Genomic DNA, 18,683 nt, shown 5'->3' with positions numbered 1-18,683 from the left:
GGGAAGAGAGTTGTGCTAAAATACTCTATTAAAAGACAAAAAAAGTTAAAATAATTAATAAGACAAAACGTCACATCTAACTCATAATCATATCACTTTTTTTTATACAACCATCAAATCAACTATAAAAAAAATTAATTATCTTCTAAAATACAATTATTTTAACCATATTAAAATAAATAATAATAAAAAAAAAATCAAACAACCAACTAAAATGGCTAACTTTTCAAACCAGGCCGGTCTTTCCCCAAATCGGACTAGGAGAGAGCAACACGCCGAGACGCTGCCTGGAAGAGCGAGAGAGAGAATAACGACAAACCCTAACCTCAGACGCGCTCGCGCACAAAACACACACAAACGCACACACAAACACGAGAACACAGAAAACCAGCAAACCCTAGATTGATCTCGGTGACTCATTGGTTCATCATAGCAAGAAAGTAATTGATTTGCGGAGAGAGAAGCAAACCCTAGATTGATCTCGGTGACTCATTGATTCATCATAGCAAGAAAGTAATTGATTTGCGGAGAGAGAGAGAGAGAGAGAGAGAGAGAGAGGAGAGAGGAGATTGAGAGATATGGGGAAGAAGAAGAAGAGAGCTCCATCGAAGGTATGGTGCTATTACTGCGACAGAGAGTTCGATGACGAGAAAATATTGGTTCAGCACCAAAAAGCCAAGCATTTCAAGTGCCATGTCTGCCACAAAAAGCTCTCCACAGCCGGTGGCATGGTCATTCACGTTCTCCAGGTTCACAAAGAGACCGTCACCAAGTAAACTACTTTCATCTCTCTCCATTCAACCTCTTCTAATCCTCAATTGATTCTGATTTCTTTTTATGTTTCTCATGTTTAATTGAAGATTAAAATTGAAAATGTGAAGCTCGGCAAGATTTAGTATGCTGTTCCAGTTTTTTCTAACCCGAAAGTGTTTTTTATTAAATTTTTGTGTGTATATTTTTTTATAAAAAAAAAAGTTTACAAAACCTTAAATCCTGAATAAAGTGAAATTATATGACAATTTATACATCATATGTGATATTGTCTTGATCTATACCAAGTTTTATTGGAGCTGTTTTAATCCTCGCAATTAATTGAAATTTGGAATCCCATTTTCTATGTTTCTGATTTCTATATATGTTTTTGATATTTGTATTTGTTCCTGATTGTTGACCTTTTTCTCAATATGGAAAATCTGTCCTTAATTAAAGATTAAAAGGGGGGAAAAAAAAATTGAAGCTTGGCAGGAACTTAGTATGTTGCTCCGGTTTTTTCAGACCCTAAAGTGTTTTTTTATTATTATTTTTTTTTCTCAGGAGAAATTTTTCTATTGTACTGTGTATCTGAATGGATATTTAATCATGAAGCTTGCAAGAATTGTTGTGCAAGGCAAGTTGGTTGCTGTTTTTTATTTTCGCATATACGGTTTCTCATTAAATTTTTTTCATGCTTATATTTCTTAAAAAAAATATGGGTACAAAACCTTTTTGCGAAACAGACAGCCAATGACTTGTTATTTATTTATTTTTTTTATATTAGCAATGGTATAGTGATATGGATCAGCTTTTAATGCCACCTAGTTGATGTGTCTGTTCTGTTGTAAGCTGTTGAACATAATTTTTTTATTTTTTTTAGTTTCAAAAACAAAACCCATAGTCTGCTGCATGTCAACATTTTGGGACATTGGAGTTGGTGAACCTTCTACAGTGCAAATATAACTGAACTGTTTGTGTGAGGGTCAGGGAAAGCATCATGATTCATGAGGGTCAGGGAGGGAAAAATATAAAACAAAACCAGTATTATGCTCTATGTCAATAGTTTCTCCCAACAATAGAACATTCTTGGAATCTAAGTTTAAAATCATTGATATGGTCTTCCTAATGACATTATTTAATTAATCCTTTACATGATTCTTTTTTTTTTTTTTTTGGGGGTGAAAACCAGTAAGTAATTATAGGAGTGAAAACTTGATATAATTTTAAGGGGAAAAAAACCCGATGAGTCATGGTAATAATTGTGTGGATATGGGAAAATCTTCCTTGAGTTTGGTTGATGATGTATTTATGGTAGGGGGCCTTCTATTTTGGGTTGTAAAGTGGAATCTTCGCCTTCAACTTATTTGTATTTACCTTTGTGATCATCATTTAAGGTGAGGCATGTCTGGGATTCGGTGGTAAAAAAATTTCCAAAAATGTTTGGCTGGACGGAAGAGGCAATATTTGTCAAAGTGGGAAGGCACACTTTGATTAAAAGCACTTTATCGAATTATGCAACTTAATTACATAATGGTCTAAAAACATGGGTAAAAGTCTTTTTTCCATGCCTTTTCTCCATTCCCAACACAGCCACCAACCCGCTCCATCTCTAACAACCATCACTGCCCTTCCCCTCTCTTTCCCTCCCACAACTACAACACCCTCCTTTCCCCTTGTCACTTCCCTCTTTATCTCTCACACCCTCCCTCCCCTTCTCCTTCCATTGCAAAGAGCTCAATTAGAAACCATGATGGCGACTGTGATGGCAGGTATAACAGTGACTACGAAATCAAACTAACTTGTTAATTCAAGTTGAGTAGAGGGTTCGTTGTTGACCAAATAGAAGCCATCAAAGCTTTTATGTCAAATTGAACTAATGTGGGAATAGAGATATTAAAGGGCTTGTCATTAGATTCATAGCTACGTGTGTAAAAGGTTGTAAGCAAATGAATTATTACTTATAAAACCCTCATAATATTGCAATTGATTAGCCAATGAAAGAAAAATATACGTTGTTGTTTCAATCGACAACGAAATAATCTATGAAGCACGGATACTTCAAAAAGAGTGGTGTATCTGTATCATATCTATATTATATCCATAGTTGTCAAATCAGGATTCGAATCGTGAATCGAAATGGTATTGTACCGAATCGCGAATCGAATCGTGAATCGTAAAAATTCGGTCACCTTTTTTTAATTATATAGAAAATATATCTACACACTTAGATATTAAATATATCTAATAAATATGAAATATTTAGACACAAATCACTAAAAATATTGTTTTAAATGATGATCACGTGGTCTAAGTAAGAAGTTAACATTGATTTCAATGTTTACCACTTCACCTTTTTCCCTTTTAGATACTATTTATTATCAACTGTTCTTAATGAAGAAAGCAAACGAAGACAAACTTTCAATTTTCAAGTAACAATAACTCAAAAACAATGTTTTTAACTTTTTACAAGGTTAAAAAATCAAAATCTTCATACTTTTTCAAAAATCTCACTTGATGCTTTCAAAAAATTCATTTTGTAAATGCAAGTATTTAGATAAAATTGAATATGTAAGTCTAGAATATTGTAGAGAGAGAAAGTTCTTTCCCCCTCCCGCTAAAGTTTGTGTATTTGAGAGTAAATAGGGAGGAAAAGAAAGTCAAAAGATGACATGTAGTAATCTTAGAGACCTTAAAAAGGTTGTATGAACCCTTTTCCAACAATAAAAACTCAAAAAGGAAAGCCAAATATCGATTTTAGCGAATTGAATTGATTCACGATTCACCGATTCGATTCACCGATTCACCTACGATTCATAGCTATTTGCGATTCACACAACCTTTTCGAATCGATTACCTACTGAATCGAATCAAATCGTACGATTCGAATCGATTCGAATTGTACGATTCTAATAACAGAGATTATATCCGTTTTGGATATCAATACTCCTTGGACACTTATTAAAAGTATCGAATACTTCTTAATTAAATTTTCATTAATTTTCGAGTATCGGATACTTAATTTTGAAGTATCGGATACTCCAAGTTAGTTATTTTTATTTTTATTTTTATTATTTTTATTATTTTTTTATTTTTTACGAAATTAGAATTGTATGCTTTAGCACTTCTTGCATAACATTATAATATAATACAATTTTAAGAATAAATACAAGAATAATTTTCTAATACTTTGTTTAATTTTTTGATAAAAAGAACATAGTGAATTTATAATATCTAATTCTTAAAGGTTGGTATTTTGCATTATAAATTTACAATGTGGTTTCTCAACATTCTTTACCTTATATGTAACTCACTACTAATAATTTAAAATATATATATTTTTTACGAACGTATCCTAACCATATTCGTATCCATATCTTATTTTTTAAAATTTTTTCGTATCGCCATATCCGTATCGTATCTGATTCGTATCTCATATCCGTATCCATGTTTCCTAAGAAATAATAATGAATAGTAGTGTTAATAATTTCAAACCTAGTTGACAGTGCATCAATTGCCATGAGGCAAAGATTGGTGAGAAACTTGTGTGGTTGGGGGTTCAAATCTGGTGAGGTAAGGAGCCATGGTTTAGGGAACACAAAAATGGGGGCTGAAACAGTGGGAGTGAAGGGAGCGGAAGAGTGAGGCGGTGGCTGAGGTCGCCGGAAGGGTGGAGGGCTAACAGTTGACGTGTGGAATGGAAAGGCATGGACAAAAATACATTTTTGTTCATATTTTGGACCATTTTGTAATTGAGTTTTAAGGGGTTGTTTGGGGTGGTCTAAATAAGTGGACTTTGTCTTTTTGGACTAGAAAGTTGAGGAAAAAAAGATGGATATTTGGGTTAACTTTTTGACTTTTTACGAAAAAACGTATATTTAAAAATTGTATAAATAAATGTATAGGAGAAGTTAGTGAAGTAGCCCCATACAATCTGGCAAAGCAGTGGGCTGATTAGGAGATAGGAAATGGTTGCCTCATTTTCAGGCTTGAATTAGACGGTGTTGTTCGGCCTGTGTGGGCCCATCACGGGTCTCATTTTGCTAATCGGAACCGTTCAATGTGTAGAACTCGTCGAGTACTATATGCTTGTAAAAAATCACGTTGATCGGATATCGATAGCTATCTGATCGTGTTAATTTTTTGTCAACCATTAACTATAACACCATCTATTTTTTATACAAAACTGATTTAATTATGTAGTTAGCGATATCCGATCAACGTGATTTTTTACAAGCAAATAGTATTTGACGAGTTCTACACATTGAACGGTTCAGATTATCAAAACGAGACCCGTGATGGGCCCCCACGGGCCGAACAGCATAGTATTGTTTGTGCACCCCGCTTGTGCAATTTTTTCCAAAAAGTCAGCAAAGTCTGTGGGGGAGACAAGCACCGGTTGTAATAATTAAGTGTAAAGTTAATTTTTTTTAATATTTTTTTTGGTGAATAGTGATAACTTTTTGACTTTTTTATGTATCCCAAAGCAGGCCTAAATATGAAGATTTGAGAATAAATTTTTACATACATTTAATGGACTTAGTTGTGAATGATTTCTCATTTAATTCCTTAATTATAATAATAACAATGCTAGAGACCCCAAAATTTTTGCAAAATATTTTACCAGACATGGGTGTGAGACCCACATGGTCCCACATCCATGTGAGACATTTGGTAAAAAATTTGATAAAAATTTTGGGATCTCTAGCTTTTTTCTTATAAGAATCCATTATCTTAAATCCTATTTAATGTCAAATACATTTCTACATAATTTAGAATATTTTATCTAAGAATATTATACAATATGCTATGAAGTACGGACATGGACACAGGACACAATAATTTAGAAAAAATGGGGTCACCGATTCGGCGGGACACACGACAAATTTTTTTATATATATTTGCTATGTAGATTAATATTATGTTACCAAACAATCAAAATTAATAAAAACTAATATTAAATTAATTTTATTCAAAGAAATCCATAAATAAATATAAATATAAAAATAAAAAAGTATATATTTATAAAGGCAAAAGAATTAAATAGAGAAATTAAAAAAAAATATTAGAATAAGTATATATATAGAAAAGGATATAAATTTATAAAGAAAAAAATTTAAATACAAAAATAGAAAATATATAAATATAAATACAGAAATAGACAGAGAGAAACGTGTATACGTATAATTAGAAAACAAATCTAAAAAAAGAAGAGAGTATTACAGTTTTGGGGGAGAGAGAGAGAGAGATGAGAGACGAGAGGTGAGAGAAAGACAAGAGGCGAGAGAGAGAGAGCAGAGGAGAAGAGAGGAGAGGCAAGAGAGAGACGAGAGAGAGAGAGAGACTTACTAGACCGATTGAGGTTGTTGAGATGGAGGTCAACTAGAGCCTTTCATCAAGGTTCAAAGTTTGATTCGAAGCTTTTTGTTGCCAACAGGTTCTCTACTTCACTCTATTTCTTTTTTTCTCTTTTTGTTCTTCTGATTTTGGGATTTAGGGCAAAAGCAGAGAAATGAAGGGACACGTGTGTCCCCTGCCATGTCGCTTGCAAATAAATAATAAAATTAAAAGGACATGCCAGTGTCCTTGGCGTGTGCTCGTGTCCCTAGCATGTCGGCGTGTTCGACACCACTATGATGCCTATTTTCAAGTGTCCTTGCTTCATAGAATATTTAATATATTTATACTATGTGTTTCTTATATTTATGTATACACACATAAAATTATATGCTTTTGCCAGACAATAATGTTTGTGCCTAGAGTGTGTGAATAAGACAAAACCCTAATGAATTATTAGCTATTAAAAAATTAAATTTAATGTTTAGTGTTCAAAACTAGTTTCAAATTAACTTCGAAAGTTACCAACCATGTCAATATTGATTAAAATAAGTGATAGCAATGTCAACCAAACATAGTAGACATGACGATTTAAGAAGAAAACACTTCTCAAGAAAAAAAAATCACGGACACAACCAAACAAAAACAATTCACTACCCTGCTAACATGTTCATGAGAAGAATGTAGTTGAGATAAGGATATTTAAATGAACATGTGGTAAGTCCAGGAAAGACAAAGTAGCAATGAATATATTGGTGAAATGGTATGAGTTGTACCAATTAAGAATAAATTGAGTGCGAATATATATACTCAGGTGGTTTGGGCATGTACAGGAACACTAGTAGATGCAATGGTAAGAAAAAGTGATATGATCGTTGTGAACAAAAATATTATTAAGGGAAAGGGAAGACCTAAATTGACATCAGATGTAATAGTAAAAAAAAATATGAATATACTTAATTTAATTGAACATATTTTTTTATAGGTAAAATTTAACTAATGTGACTTTTTATAAATTGTGATGGCTGAAATTTGTTCATGTACGTGGCCCCATCTTTTTGAGACACAAGGCTTAGTTTAGTTTGATTTGGTACCATATGGTAAATTTTAGGTAATCTATTCTATGTCATGTGATCATGTCTTGTTTGCAACCACCTATTTATGACAACTCTTGCGTCAAACAATATCCTTAGGAAGGGAAAACTAGTTAGGGTTTTGACTGCTACAAGATGATACATATCTGACTATAGTTTACAAAGATCTATTTGTGGCAAAGTCTCTGGGTAGCTTTCTAATTCTCTAGTCCTTGTGCATCCAAAAGATGTTGCCTGGCTATAATTAGATGAATTTGGGGAGAAGGCTTAGAAGAGTTGCACGATTAGGAATTTAAAATAATATCTCACCTTGTATTTAACGATACAGTGAAACTCTGATCTTTTTCTTTTTACTGACCTAAAGCTTAGTCTTCTAGTTGGTACTTGACTAAGAGGCACAAAAAAGATATTGAATTCATAAATGAGAAAAATGACGTGAAAAATTTGACATGAAAATCAATAGGAAAATAGATTCTGATGGGTGGCAATGTTTTGTGGAGTCAACGATGTGTGCATTATATATTTAAACTTAACATGGTTTTTGGTGTAAGTGGCTTCTGTTGATGATTTTTATTTTTCAAATTTGGTTCTTTTTCCCCCCTCTATAGTTGGTACTTCTATTGGGAGTGATGAATCTGCTCAAGAATCATGACTGTGATTTAGAGCAAGAATCAAGTTGGAATTTCTCAGCTGGGATGGAACTTTTCAAACATATGAATATACAATTAAAAGAAGAAGAAAAACTACCGACCTAGAGAAAATTTCTAATAGTCATCAGATTATTGGCAAAAGTAAACAAAAAATTATTCTATTACTTAACATTTACACAATATTTATTTATATTTACCAAATAACAATTTGCAGTTTGATACCAATCTCCAATTTATTCAAACTAGCCTATCACCCATGCTATGCACGGGACAATTATAGATATTTATATTTGTTTTAATTTTTTTAATATATAAATTATGTTTTTTAAGATTTTTTATAAAAATAATTTAACAATCTTATCACTAACCATAGTGTACAGGAGAAATTAAAAAGGCTACTGCAGTAATTATGCACGGGCTGTATCTATAATTATTTGTATGAGGGGATTTTAAATGCTAATTAGGGATTTTGACCAAATCAATAAATGCAGGCATGTGGATTGAAAAAAGTTAATAAATGCTGATCATGAGATTTTGACCAAATCAATAAATGCTGAGGTTTTTTTTTTTGTTTTTTTAAATCAAAAATTTAGAAAATTAAGATTGAGAGATTAGAGCTCCCACAAGGCTTGGGATTTAGAAATCCCATTTTTCTTAATATATTTACAATTATCTATATATGTGAATTGCGATTTTTAAATGTTTTTTATTTTTTTAAATGTCTTCTTTTTTTCCTTTTTTTATATTATATTAAAGTTTAATATTTTGATAATAATCATATGTGTTGGACTTTTCAAGGAATTAAATGTCTTTTTTTTATTTATTATATTATATTTAAGTTTAATATTTTGATAATAATCATGTGTTGGACTTTTCAAGGAATTAAATGTCTTCTTTTTTTTTTATTATATTATATTAAAGTTTAATATTTTGATAATAATCATATGTGTTGGACTTTTTAAGAAATTTTTTTTATTCTTGTTCTTAATGCATTACAGTGTTATTATGAGGGTAAGACTTGGGGGTTGGGAGAAGTTAATAAATGCTAAGTTTTTTTTTTTTTAAATCAAAAAATCAAGAAATTTAGATTAGGAGATTGGAGCTCCTACAAAACTTGGGTTAAAAACCTCCTTTTAGTTAATATATAGTATAGATTTCAAACTATATATTACAATATTACTATATATTTTTACAATATATTAATGTTATAAAGTATATAAGCTAGGCACTCCTAACCTTTGACTCTTGTACATGCCCCTACTCCCCTGGCCCCCCATTCCCGCCCCCTTCCCCGCTTCCTTATCCGCTTCATGCAACTAAGAGCTGGTAAAAATAGTATGAAAAAGACATTACTTTTCTTTTAAAGTTTCAAATCTTGTGTAGTTGTGGAAATGCTTGTGTTATACTGATTCAAGATAAATTTGTATAGGGTGCCGAATGCAAAACCTGATAAAGAATCTACTGACATTGAAATATATGGAATGCAAGGAATCCCACCTGATGTCTTGGCAGCACACTATGGGGAGGAAGGTATAATTGTCATTAATTTGTCATTGTACATTTTACCTTTTGCACTGTGTTTGTGATTGTATGTATGTTTTTGCATTGTCATACTTAAAGCTGATTAAGAAGCTTGTTTTGGTTTGGATCAACTTATTGGAGGCTGTGTTCTCACTAAAGAGATTTAGATATTTGACAAATCAGTGGATATGAAATTTTATATGATTTGCCAAATTTGTGGTCTTCTAAAATCTGGATCTTAAAAGTATATTCTAAGACTGCAAAGTCAAGTTCATCTATGGTGTGGTACGTGGATGGCTTGGAACATTAATTTCAGTTAAGAGTGGCTAAGTGATGTAGGATGCCTTAGAAAGAAAGAGAAGAGAGAAGAAGGGGAGAGAAGGAGAGGGCCACAGCCTTAACACAAACGGCCACAGCCTAATATCTCGCATTCTCATTAATCAAAAGCTGACTATTACAATGCAACCCTAATATACATAGGCTAGAAAACCTAATCAAAATAGAAAACTAAATCATAATCTATACTCCTAATAAAACTCAATTAACTTAGGGAACTAAATTCTAATAGAATAAGAGCTAATATTAATAAAAATCTGTTAAAACCTATCACCTACTTCACCCACTTAAACCTACTCCACTAAACCTAACCCACTACACCACTACCACCTCACCTACTCCACTAAACCTAACCCACTACACCACTACCACCTCCACTTCACCTACCACCTACTACCACCTACTACCACCTACTCTTCTATATATAGGAATCATTGTAACATTCAATATATCAATCTATCAATAATACAATCATTTCTCTTTATACATTAAATTTCTACATGGTATCAGAGCAATAGGTTAAGCTCTTGGTATTCTTCGCCTTCCGGCGGGCGGCAACCTTGCCTTGACCGCCCGCCGGACCTCAACCAATTTGAGACCTCCATCAACTCGCAAGACCTTCTGCAAGAGCTTCAGTGCCTCCTCAGGTTCATTAAAAGATTCATAAATGGCTGAAATTTCTGTCATCCCACTTGCAATCTCTTCTGCAGTGGTTCCAGGCACAGGTTTTGCATATATCCTAAGGGCATTTTCACAATAGGATCTGGACTCTCGCAGCTTCCCTGTCTTGTAGTATAGGTCAGCAAGACGTACAAAAACAGAGGCAACTGAAGGGTGGCTGTCACCCTTTGATGATTTGAAGACAGTGAGTGCCTTCGGGTAGGAGAAGACAGCCCCATCAAAGCGAGATAGGGACATGTAGATGTTGCCAATGCTGACATCAATTGAAGCAACCTCATTTTCTTGTCCATTGGCAATCATTGCCCTGCTGGCAAGGACAAGGTGTTCAAGAGCTGATTTGTAATCTCCTTTAGCCTCACATATGAGGGCCATCAACCTGCGGTCTGCCATTTCCTCGAGAGATGCTGGTGGACTGTGCACACGATGGATTTCAAGAGTCTTCTTGCTCAAATTTTCTGCTTCATCAAATTGCATTGCTTGAACATGGGCCTCAGCCAAATACCTGCAAGTCTCTGCAACTCTCGGATCTGTGTCTCCCAAAGCCTCCATCTGAATTTTCAACCCCTCTTTATAACAATCGATCGATCGATCCAGCTACCCAAGCATTGAATGCGTGTCGCCGAGCTGCATATACCCTGAAAATGCCGCGAGAGCATGATCTGCACCTCTGGTAGGCTTCTTGCGGTCTCTCTCTCTCTCTCTCTCTCCTCAGTTTCTATTGAGGGTTTTCCCAGAAAATCGTCGTTGGAGCTGATTGGTGATGGCTCCAAAGCAACCTAACACTGGCCTCTTTGTGGGTCTAAACAAAGGACATGTTGTGACCAAGAAGGAATTGGCTCCACGCCCTTCTGATAGAAAGGGGAAAACAAGTAAAAGGGTCCATTTTGTGAGAACCCTCCTCAGGGAAGTTGCTGGCTCTCATATCCTGTTCCTCACCCTCTATTTTTTTATTCTCTTTGTTCCCACCATGTCTCACCCACCACTCTGACCAACCACCACTCTTCTTTTATTTACACATAAAACCCTCTCTCCACTCATTCATTTTATTATTATTATGCACACACTCAGCATCCACAATCCATGTGCTCTTTGACCCTTTTTTTATCAACCCTTCCATCCAGACCCACACACCCACATATATATATTTTGATTACTTTTCATTAGTATATATCTTTTACTTACTTTTCATTGAACAAAAAAAAAAAAAAAAAAAAAAGAAGCAGAAGAAGACGAACTGCACACCAAACTCATTTTATTCATGTCGGGGCTGCTCCCCCCGATCACCATTTTACACCCAAAAAAAAAAAAAAAAAAAAAAAAAACAAACAAACAAACAAACCAAAAACAACCACATCCACAGTGGGATTTTCCCTTCTCTACTCTGCCGCCGGTCTCTTCTTCTTGCCTCCGTCCTGGGCGGCCCTTGACGGTGTTGCCTCCGTGTTTCCCACTCCACTGGGCACGATCACTCCACCCTGCTCCTCCACTACAGCATATGGCGGACCTCCAAATCGGAACATCACGGTGGCCTTCCGCTTCAGCTCCTTATTTTCCGCCTTCAGCACACTTATCTCTGCTCACGCATCCTTATACATGCGTTGGAGCAGAGCCAGTTGGGCGTTTAACTGCTGCACCTCATTTGTCCTACTCAGTAGCCGGTGCAACAAGTTTGTGACCGCAGTCATGGTTTCAACACATGACTTCAATGTATACTGATTCGCCTCAATATCTGATTGCGCTGCCATTCTTTGCTCCACAGACCACATAGGAAAGGTCAACGGAGCAAACTCAGGGGCGTTTGGTTGAGGTTCAAGGGCAACCGCACCGGTTATCTCTCTTGTGGACTCGTTGAGGTCGGGAAAGAGAGTAAGCAGACCACGGGAAGAAGAGGCCATGTTATGGGTAGCTGGACGGGAAGAAGAGGCCATGTTATGGGTTGCTGAGTGTTTCAGAGAAGGGTTGGTTACAGAGTGTTACAGAGTATCTCTCTCAAGACAACGAAGAGTTTCTCAGAGGTTTTTAGCCAGTTTTTTGTCTTAGCCTCTGCCTCAGCCTCAGCATCCGTCTTGGTTAAATAGCCAAGGCAGACACGCGCATCGCGCGCCACTTGACGCCAGACGACAAAACGGGCGCGCAAGCCAATGTGGTGACGCGCCTCGCCATCATGTCCGGCACATCTTTTTATGACTTGGGCTCGCCTTTTGATGGCACGCCTTTTTATGGATTGGGCACGCCTTTTGATGGCACGCCATTTGAAAGATTGGGCACACCTTTTGAGGGTGCGACTTTTTAGGGGTCCGACAAGACTCTGTAAACTGTCCTGACATTGATTCCGGTTAGCTCCTTCATGGGTCCGACAAGACTCAGTAAACTGTCCCGACATTGATTCCGGTTAGCTCCTTCATGGGTCCGACAAGACTCTGTAAACTGTCCCGACATTGATTCCGGTTAGCTCCTTCATGGGTCCGACAAGACTCAGTAAACTGTCCCGACATTGATTCCGGTTAGCTCCTTCATGGGTCCGACAAGACTCAGTAAACTGTCCCGACATTGATTCCGGTTAGCTCCTTCATAGGTCCGACAAGACTCTGTAAACTGTCCCGACATTGATTTCGGTTAGTTTCTACAAGGGTCCAGCAAGACTCCGTAAACTGTCACAACAACTGTCACAACATTGTCTGCTACAACGGTCCGACATGACCCCATAAACTGTCTTCTACATCGGTCTGACACAACCATCCAATGTCCTCTACAACGTTATGACACCACCATACAGTGTCTTCACCATCGGTCTGACACGACCATACAGTGTCTTCGATCCTCTTTTCTTTTATGTATTCGTCTATTTTCTTGTTTTGTTACTCTCTCCAAACTCAAGTTGGCTAGTTCCTATCCCCCTTGAGTTTGCGGGGGGCTGTTAAAACCTATCACATACTTCACCCACTTAAACCTACTCCACTAAACCTAATCCACTACACCACTACCACCTCACCTACTCCACTAAACCTAACCCACTACACCACTACCACCTCCACTTCACCTACTCCACCTACTACCACCTACTCTTCTATATATAGGAATCATTGTAACATTCAATATATCAATCTATCAATAATACAATCATTTTTCTTTGTACATTAAATTTCTACAAAATCCTAACTAAAATAAAATTCTAATTAAACTATTATTTAAAATAAATAAATTGAATAAAATGATAAATACATAGGGTGTGTTTGGTTTGTGTTTGTAAAGTAGTTTTTGAGATAAAAAATACGAAAACTTATTTAGTTTGCCTTTTTTCAGAAATGGTTTTGGAAAATTGTTTTGGGGAGAGAGTTTTAAAAAAAGTGATTGATTTTATGTGTATGAGAGATAGTGTGATTTTAGAAAGTAGGTAACTAAGCAAAATTTTGAGATTTTTTTTGGAAAATTTTGTTTGGTTTGATTACTCATGAAAATTTGTTTGTAGAAAATTTTTCCCAAAATTTTTTCTGAAAAACAGACCAAACAAGGCTATAATCTCCATATGTGCATGTTCTGCATCACTAACATTTCAGGTATTAACAATCTGATGAGCAGCAGCAAATACGAGATCTCCCTCATTAAATTTGCATGAGATGAGAGTAGGGCGTTGGAGTTTTCTTGTTCAAATAGCCACAATGGAATTTGATTCATCGTACTGAAGCAGTGGTATCTCTTGGCCATTTGATGTTATAAGGGAGCCAATATTTTTGTTTTGTAGACAAAACCTGTTCCCATTTGATGTTTTATAGTAGTTCTGCACTTTGCGATGTATTGGCTAAGCGTCTTTTATCTTTCTTTTGTTCTTATTTTTGCTAGGCATTCTCGTATCACATTATTCTCTATATATTTTTTTTGTATGTAACTGTACAGTCTACACAAACTGCTGATGCAATAGTACTTCTCACTTCATGCATCGTTTTTTTTTTTTTATCTAATGGCAACTGTTACCAAATTTATACGAATTGAAAGCTTGCTTCTACAGGAAATATGGTGAGAAGGAATTTTTTAGATGTTTGCACATGTTATGGGTCTTATGGCACCATCCATCTCAATTTGGTAACACAATGATGACTTATTTTTCTAGCAGAAGACGATGCTCCATCAAAATTGGCCAAAGTGGAGATTCCTTCATCTGTTACACCTGGTTCATTAGGCGTTGGGTTTCCTCCTCAGCCAACTTTAGGCACAATGCGGCCAGTGTATGTTTTCTGTTTTTGTTCCCAGATATTCTTGCTTCCCTCTGTGGAACATCTGGTTTCTCAAAAATTATGTTTTTACTGCATGAAAAACTTGACACATAGTGAAGCTGTTCATTTTGCCAAATTAAAGTGACTGCAATTTTATTTTATTATTATTATTATTTTTTTATTATACATTTTGGGATTTCACTTTAGAGAGTGAGAAATTTATATTCCCAGTGATGCATGGCTTATTTAATGGCATTGATGCAGTTCTGTTTTTTATCGAAAAAAAAGTCTGGGTTCATGTGATTGCCTTGGCATGCCAATAAGTACATTTCTTTTTGTTTAAGCATATCATAGCTCTCCTAGAGCGAACATTGGGAATTTTCTATCGAGAGTGGACCACTTGTTTTTTTCTTTTATATTGATTATAATCTTATCTCTTTTCGAGGATATATTTTTTGGTACCAAACATTCTAAGCACTCTAGATTTGTCTACTTTGTTGATTTTATTGATTTGTTTGTTGTGACTGTTTTTTGTACAAACTATAGAGTAGAAGAATAATTTATCTATATGCAACTGCCATTCTTTAGATGATTTTTAACAATTTATACACACAACTGAACCTTTTCTTACTGATTTTTCTTGGTTGTTTTGTTGCAGTTACAATCCTGCTTTAGCTGTCCGTCCTGCTGGTTGGCCGGTCCCACCTCGTCCCCAACCTTGGTTCCCACAGCATCCAGCTGTTTCAGTTCCTCCTGCACCATTGGGTTTAGCACAACCTTTATTTCCTGTACAGAATATGAGGCCTCCTGGGCCACCCACTACATTGCCTGCACTTCAACCATCTTTGCCCAACGCTCCTCCAGGACTGCCTCCAGCCTCCCCCGTTGCTGTATCTCAGCCATTGTTTCCTGTTGTTGCCAATAACAGTATACCTACGCAAAGTTCACCATTTTCTGCACCTATGCTTTCAGCAAATATTCCATTAAGCTCCCCTGCAGAACTCAAAAGCTCAATCGACGCAAGCAACACTTCTTTTATGGCAAATAATTACCACACACCTGGCTTTCAAGGTTTGAATCAGCTTCTCATTTTGATTCCTCGTAAAGGTGCTTGAAAATCCAAAGAAATGATCCTTAATGTGCTTTAGATATGGGAAAATATCTTGAAATACATGATTATCAAGTAGAAAAACCCAGATTCCAAATGAACCAATTCAATCTTGAAAAGGATCTTTCTGATTCTTGAATAAATAATGATGATTGTTCTTGAAATTGGGAGGAATTGGTGATAATCTCCTTATACTTCTGTTTTTTCTCTTTTCTTCTTTGATCAGCTTTTCATAGTAGAACATTATGTACAGTCATCACAGATTTAAATCTTCTGTTAAACAATTACTCTGCATGTGAGTGGCTTTTGCTTGCTCTCCCCCGCCCTCCTCCCCCCTCCCCCCCTCTCTCTCTCTCTCTCCCTCCCTCCGTGTGTGTCTCTTTCACACACAAAATCATGAAACACATTCACAGGTAAATTAACTATTACTGCATACCAGATTGGAATGCTCAAAAGGAAATCTTCTATTTGGTTGCCTTTTAAGTTAGTTTTGTTTAGAGGGTTAGACAATAATTACAAGCACCTATCTTAAATACTTATTTAACTATCAGTTGTGGTCTGTCAGTTTAGGCATGCCCAAATACATATTGAATTTGTATAATTATTCGATTTTGATGTGTTCTTTGCATTCATTTACTGCAGGTGGGCCATCAGTCAATTCACATTCTTATGCTTCTGGTCCAAATACTGGTGGTCCATCAATTGGACCACCTCCTGTAATTGCAAACAAAGCTCCTGCTAACCAGCTAGCCACAAATGAGGTCTATTTAGTTTGGGATGATGAGGCAATGTCAATGGTTAGTTTTTCCTGTTTTCCTTTCTGTCTCCAGGTCCGTAACCCAGATGCTTTTTTTTATTATTTATTTTAACCTTGCCTACTGTTGTGAATCTTGGTATTTGCAGGAGGAAAGAAGAATGTCCTTGCTGAAGTATCAGGTGCATGATGAAACTAGCCAGGTAAGTTTTTAAGTACCTCCCCTTATATTCTTTCAATGGAAATGGAGTTGCTTTGCACATCTAGTAACCAGAGATGGGTAGGTGTTACCTTCCACGTTTTCAGATTTGGTTGTGTAAGCATTTTACATATTTTCCATTTTTTATTCACTTTTAAAAAACAATACACTGCAAAGAATGTATGAGCCTTCCACTGAAGTTCCTTTTGACTTTCAACTCACATTGATTGATGGGTCTTGATTTATCTTTTCCTACCTGGTAAGCGATCCTACCAATTTTGTGTCCATCAAAGATTCTACTAGGTATTTACGTTATGTTTGCTGGTAGTTAGTAATTACAATTCTAGCAAAGCTTGCTGCGATCAACACGAGGATGCTCCCCGTTAAGAACAGTGTGTATGTATTTGCTCTTTAGATAATTTTCTTCATTTATTGTTGTATATTCTCGCTATGCTTGATTTTGAAGTGTGGGGGTTGAGTGGAACAAGAATATTACCCAACAGAATTTTGCCCATTGATATCGTCAATTCCAATTCCAGTATTATTATTATGATCGAACAGTGAATTCAAAGTTGGCCCAGGTCAGCTTCTTTCGCAAAGTTTGGTATCTCTTGTACAGAAGCAAAAGCTGTAATACTTTTAATATGGTTTCTTCCGGGGGAATTGTTTTCATGGTTGTGTTCTAATATTTTTTGTATTGTCATTGTACGTTCCAGATGAGCTCGATTGATGCAGCTATTGACAGAAGGATATTGGAAAGCAGGCTTGCTGGTCGCATGGCTTTCTAGATCTGCTAGTAGTCTCTTTCTCTGAATGTTGAAGTCCTTTAAATATGGTGGAATTTACTTAATTTACATATCCTGTTGGGATCTTGGTCCTGGCTCTCGAGTTGCGTGTTGCATTTTCTTTGGAAGGGATGTTGGACAGCATTCTTTCAACCATTAGCTAATTGTTTAGAAAGGGGGAAGAAGAAGATAATTGTTTTATTTTTCATGGGATTTTGTAATCTGTTAGGATTTTGTAATGATATTACAGTGTTTTGTATTTTATAATAATTAAGTTGAGGGCTTGGGCACGTTAGCAGTTCGTAAGTTGATCTTTTTCTCGATAACTTTGTGTTGCGAGCATATATTGTGCGCAGGGGTTGGACAAGCCAAGATAGAAAGATGATTGCACCAGGTGTTGGTTGTGGATGACTGTTGGTCTCCTGTGTTTTATGATGCTTAATGTATTCTTTGAAATGAGTATACAAAGCAGATGTTAGAAGTGAAGATCTCTCTCTCTCTCTCTCTCTCTCTCTCTCTCTCTCTCTCTTAACATGATCCATCAGTGCGAGTCTAGATCCTTTAAGAAAGTTTTTTTTTTTTGTGGAATGATGAGATTTAATTCTACAAAAATTAAGTGTACAATGGTCATTTGACATTTCAACTCCCAAACTGTAACCTTCCCAAAAAATTACCGGGACTCGGTGCGAAATATAGCACAAGGAATAGTAATGTTAAATTGTAGCAATGGTTTTACCTTACAATTGAAGATGTGATTTAGGAACTTATTTTTTTGGGAATAGCGAGAGTTCTATATATTCATTGGAGAAGCTCTAATTTCTTGTCCGTCATGCTAATAATTTCTATGCAAAATCAAGGCCGCCTTGATGGAGTAAATATTTCTAGGACAACTCCCAAATTACTTATCTTCCTTTTGTAGATTATAGTTTTCTTTCTTTTTATCTAAAATCAGATGATTATTTCCAGAATTTGAAGCAAATCCTTGACACTTATGGTCTTATGTTTGGTTAAATAATTAATTTTCATAAATCTAGTCTTTTGGTCAGTACCAATACCCCTTGGATTTATTTTATTTTATTGTTGTCTCCCTCCTCAAGTCTATACAACTCTCCTCAGTCAAGGTATATTTGGGTTTTGAGCTTGACAATGTTAGTCATAGGAGGGATATTTTTCATACCATCATTGATAAAGTCAAAAAATAGGTGCCAAGCTTGCATGTCACTTTTCCTTAATAAAGTCGGTTGCATCACTCTAATA

At 35.7% G+C, this 18,683-nt stretch overlaps 1 protein-coding gene across 4 annotated transcripts; it reads left to right on the top strand.

Moving 5' to 3' along the window:
* Nucleotides 1–207: 207 nt before the first annotated feature.
* SUF4 (zinc finger (C2H2 type) family protein) lies at nt 208–17,728 on the top strand. 4 transcript variants are annotated; one of them, XM_028255738.2, is made up of 8 exons: nt 234–772; nt 1,315–1,387; nt 9,261–9,361; nt 14,481–14,592; nt 15,239–15,651; nt 16,331–16,485; nt 16,592–16,645; nt 17,358–17,728. In XM_028255738.2, the coding sequence occupies exons 1-8, from the start codon at nt 643–645 to the stop codon at nt 17,427–17,429; spliced, it is 1,110 nt and encodes a 369-aa protein (XP_028111539.2). In that variant the 5' UTR covers nt 234–642; the 3' UTR covers nt 17,430–17,728. The 4 variants fall into 4 exon arrangements, with proteins under 4 accessions (XP_028111541.1, XP_028111540.1, XP_028111539.2 ...); XM_028255737.2 differs by having other exon boundaries at nt 14,478–14,592; XM_028255740.2 differs by lacking the exon at nt 1,315–1,387 and having other exon boundaries at nt 208–772.
* Nucleotides 17,729–18,683: the final 955 nt, after the last annotated feature.

The sequence above is a fragment of the Camellia sinensis genome, chromosome 9 (genome assembly GCF_055761805.1).
Source record: "Camellia sinensis isolate YWXY chromosome 9, ASM5576180v1, whole genome shotgun sequence".
Taxonomy (NCBI): Eukaryota; Viridiplantae; Streptophyta; class Magnoliopsida; order Ericales; family Theaceae; genus Camellia; species Camellia sinensis.
The sequence above is the reverse complement of the archived record's forward strand: the minus strand, read 5'-3'. Positions and strand labels throughout refer to the sequence as shown.